Raw genomic sequence first — 4,271 nt, 5'->3', positions numbered from 1 at the left:
AAGCGGCACACAAGAGACTTTCAAATGGGTCTTTCTTTTTGTGATTTTTTTTTCTGCTTTTACCATTTCTCTCAACAGTATCCATGTCTGCTCCGGTCAAAAAAGAAGTAAGGGGAAAAAAGAAAACCGGCAACCCACCAACCCAACGGTTTTTCCAATTTTTGTCGGTTTTTCCCGGTCTATTCCGTTTCATTCCGGATTCATTTGAATCCGGTTTTTTCTTCAAACCAGACCGGACTGGAGGCCGGTTCGGTTTTTTTTATTGATTGTTAGCCTTAGTGAAAGAAGCTAAGTTTTATTATAAGAAGTGATAATATTTAATAGCCGATGGTAATTTTAAATTTTAGAAATAAAATCAAAATAGGTACAAATTTTAAGAATCAAAATTATATTAATCCAAAAGTTTGCCAAAAAATTTAAGGGAGGGCATTAGGTTAGGTGATGATGTGCATGAGGCCGCATGTCTGGGGCGCCTGTCCCAACCCGTAAAAAAAGTGGCTAACACATATCTTCTATTATTTATTAGTTAGTATATGTTATCTCGGGTTCTAATTATAAGAATTAGTTAACTAATTTGAGAATATTAAAAAAATAAATTAAATTAGTTATTTTATAATGAATATGTGTTATTTTTTCTAAAATATCATTGCCAATCAAGTATATTAGCTTGAATTATCACTATTAGAAAGACTTTTTTTAAAAAAAATACATAAATATAAAAGATAAAGTGGATTGAAATCTTATATTTAGGATCAAAATAAAAGTCAAATGAAGTTTTATATTGAGGACCAGAGGTGTATTAATTTAAGCAATTAAATTTTTATTAAGTAGCTTAAAATATTTTAGTTCTAAATCATAATTAAATTGGTGTATTGGGTAAAAGTGTAATTACCCCAAGTTCCCAAGTCAAAAGCCGAAATAAATCATTTGATTAAAAATCGAACCCTAGCTTTCTACCCGAGGATTCTGTTCCTTGTTATTGTTTTTGTGCCGAGTACAACAAGCAATTGGCGGCGAACTCGTCAATCCACAAACATGGGTTGATTTCAACTCACTGATTTTGCTATGTTACCCAACTCTCGATCTCTTTGGATTTCTGATTGTTTTGATTTATTGGGTTTACCGGAATTGCAGGTAAGGTTCATGGATCGTTGGCTCGTGCTGGAAAAGTGAGAGGGCAAACCCCCAAAGTGGCCAAGCAGGACAAGAAGAAGAAGCCCCGGGGACGCGCTTACAAGCGCATGCAGTACAATCGCCGATTCGTCACTGCCGGTTAGTTCAAAAAATTGCTCGATTTCTATATCTATGTATATCAGTTTTTTCTTGGTATATTGTAATTTTGGTTCCCTGATTCTGATCCTTGTTCTTGTAATTGCAGTGGTAGGATTCGGGAAGAAGAGGGGACCCAATTCCTCGCAGAAGTAATCAAAGGCTTGAAGGATAGTACTCTTTAGTCTTATTATCAACAGAAATTTATTTTCTGTTTTAAATAATTAGTTTCAAGTTCTAATATTGTTCAATGGCGGCTTCCCCCCCCCCCTTTAGTTATTACTTACTAAGACTGAGCTGTTCGTTGTGATAAGTGAGCTTATAGTGTTTGATGCTACTTTAATCGTGGCTTTTAATATTGGCGATAATGGATGATGTGAGGTCTATACTGCTTCTGTCTGCTTTTGGATTCCGATATTTACATTGATTACAGTTTATCTCGACTTTGTAACACATTTAGAATCAGTATCTTGTGCCTTCTGATCAGCTGGTTATTTTCCCCTCTTGGTAAATATTAAGTGCCATTTAGTTTAGACTCTATTTTTGAACTTTAACTGGAGATTCAGGATTAAAAATTTATGGCTGTTTTTTGAGTCACCAATACAGGGCCATAGAGATTCCACTCTATTGAAGTTGATTTAGGGATCAAAGTGGGCAGTTGAGTTTTTGAGACAGGATATAAGACATGCCATCTTCTATAGTCTATAAGTTAAGGTTAGCCAATCAATTTTAGAAAGTACGGTTTTAAAATCCAGCATGCTGCATGGTTTATGAGTGTTTAGGATTCTTTGACTAGGTTCATTTATTAATTGAGCTGTATGATTCATGTCTGCTTCTGTGGAGCTTATTGACTATGTGTTCCACATTCAGGGGTTGGATTCATATTAATTGGTAGCATTGAGTGCACTTGTAGATTAAGGGATTCAAAATGCTCTGATTAGCTATAAACATTAAGAATTTAAATCGTTGTTTAACTAATGTTCTAACTCTTAGCATTAATCTACATGTTTGAATAAACTCTTCTTCTTCCTAAGATGAAACATTATCATAATGATTATCATTGATCAATCCATCGGTTTACTCTTCATCGTATGAGGTTTCTTTATTGATGAACCTTATCAAGAACAAGAGCATGAGGAGAGGACGATGGCACTGGGCATATCTCTTGTGCTCCACATGGTTAATGAGTCCCAGATTATGTAATATTGCTTGTCAAAGAATGGGTCTAGTGAATCTCCGGCTGTAACCTTAGCAAAATCACTCGATGCTATTGTTGCCCTGTTTATATGGAGTGCCCGTGGCTCTTGTTACAGCTAGACTAAAATAACTCCATTAGTACTGCTACAAAAGATACTGGCTGTTGCATGCTTTGCATGTGAAATGGTAGAATCTTATTGTTAAGCCTCAAGCTATGGTTTGCATGAGGAGGGGATTTTTGGGGTTTTTTTTTGAAGGGGGGGGGGGTTGGTTGTGTAGATGGGATGGAGCCCGTGTAACCCCTCTCTTATTCTCACTCCATTTCCCTACATCTGTAGCAGCTAGCAGAGGTTCAAAGTACTTACTATGGTTAGGTTATAGATTATGACAATGAGAGGAACTCAAGAAGTAATTTTTATGAATGATGCCCACAAACTGGCTATAGCTGCTATGCAATTGATGCCTATGGCTGACATTTTTGCTGATATCAGATGGAAATTGTTGAGTAACATGCAGAATATCCGGCATGATATTCTGCTCAGGCTGTAAATTGAAGTTGAATGGATCAATTTCACAAGGACTCGTAAATAGTGCAACTTGCTATAGGTCTTTTTATATTGTATTGATATGTTGATTGATAGTGATGAAGAGGGAAGGTGAATTAGATTAGACATACATGCTAACTTAAGTCCTCTCTAACTGTGTAACCTGACAAGTATTGGGGGACTTGTACTTCTATATGGTGGCTAAAGTCAACTATTATATATTTATCTCTCTTTAGCTGTATAGAATATGTAATCAAAGGGGATCCTAATCACACACAAAATTTGTTGATGAAAGTAAAATATAGCGATGGATGAATAATCACTGCCAAGTAACAGATTGTCACATTCAACTGTGGCCATCCGAAAAGACAAACCATTTCCAGCACTATGACTAAATCCCCGAATCAATTTTTGGCCGGCACAACTGCTATTAAATTAATATAAATTTCTATTGTATTGTATTACTTCTGGTTATTAATATTAAGAACTAAATAACTAATTTAGAGAAATTAAGAAAATTAGTTAAGTTGGTTACTTATTATAAATGTACATTGATATCTTCAATAGATGATTAGAATGATCTCTTGGTAGGAATTCCTTGCAATTTATAGGAACATTTTGGAAAAAGATGAGTGATAAAATAGATTGAGGTCTTATATTTAGGATTAAATCAAATTTTTAACTTGTTCTTATATTAAGAATCAAAGGAACTGACTTGGAAGACAAGGCTCCCTAAAAATTTCTGTTGGGGGTAAAAGATCTGCACATATCAATGCTTCTGTGTGTGTAGGCTTGCTTTTTCTGATTTTCTCGTTTGGAATGGGGAACCTCTCCCGGATCTGCGCGGTGCACCATGATGTTCTTCAGGAATATGATCCTCAATCACGATTTCAGATCTAAGGCCAAGCTACACATAACAGTAAGATAAAATATTTAGAAGTCATTGAAAATGGACTTGCATGTAGCAAAACTAGGAATGAATATGTGTGATCGCATTCTAAACAGTCCTCTTTTTGACAGAAAGTCTCGAATGGAACCTATTGTTATTAGAAGCTGTACAGTTATTACAGGACTTTTTTCCGGTAAATATGTTCCTTTTTTGAGACCCTATAGTAATTTCTCCTGAAAAAGATTGTAGGTTGAAGCATCTACTTAAGTAGGCTTATGCATAACACAGCTTATTTCGATCTGTAGTGTGCTTAGTATTAAGTTAGGACTGAACTAAATTTAAATATTCTCATTAATTAATTAATTCATGTT

At 35.1% G+C, this 4,271-nt stretch overlaps 1 protein-coding gene across 1 annotated transcript; it reads left to right on the top strand.

The window, feature by feature from the left end:
* Positions 1 to 935: 935 nt before the first annotated feature.
* Positions 936 to 1,755, top strand: LOC114755183 (40S ribosomal protein S30-like). The gene is made up of 3 exons (XM_028944060.1): positions 936 to 1,039; positions 1,135 to 1,272; positions 1,379 to 1,755. The coding sequence occupies exons 1-3, from the start codon at positions 1,036 to 1,038 to the stop codon at positions 1,423 to 1,425; spliced, it is 189 nt and encodes a 62-aa protein (XP_028799893.1). The 5' UTR covers positions 936 to 1,035; the 3' UTR covers positions 1,426 to 1,755.
* Positions 1,756 to 4,271: the final 2,516 nt, after the last annotated feature.

This window comes from Neltuma alba, unplaced genomic scaffold (genome assembly GCF_004799145.2).
Source record: "Neltuma alba isolate B1F8T4 unplaced genomic scaffold, ASM479914v2 tig00001315_pilon, whole genome shotgun sequence".
In the NCBI taxonomy this organism is placed as follows: Eukaryota; Viridiplantae; Streptophyta; class Magnoliopsida; order Fabales; family Fabaceae; genus Neltuma; species Neltuma alba.
Note: the sequence above shows the minus strand (reverse complement) of the source record. Positions and strands in the feature narration are given on the sequence as shown.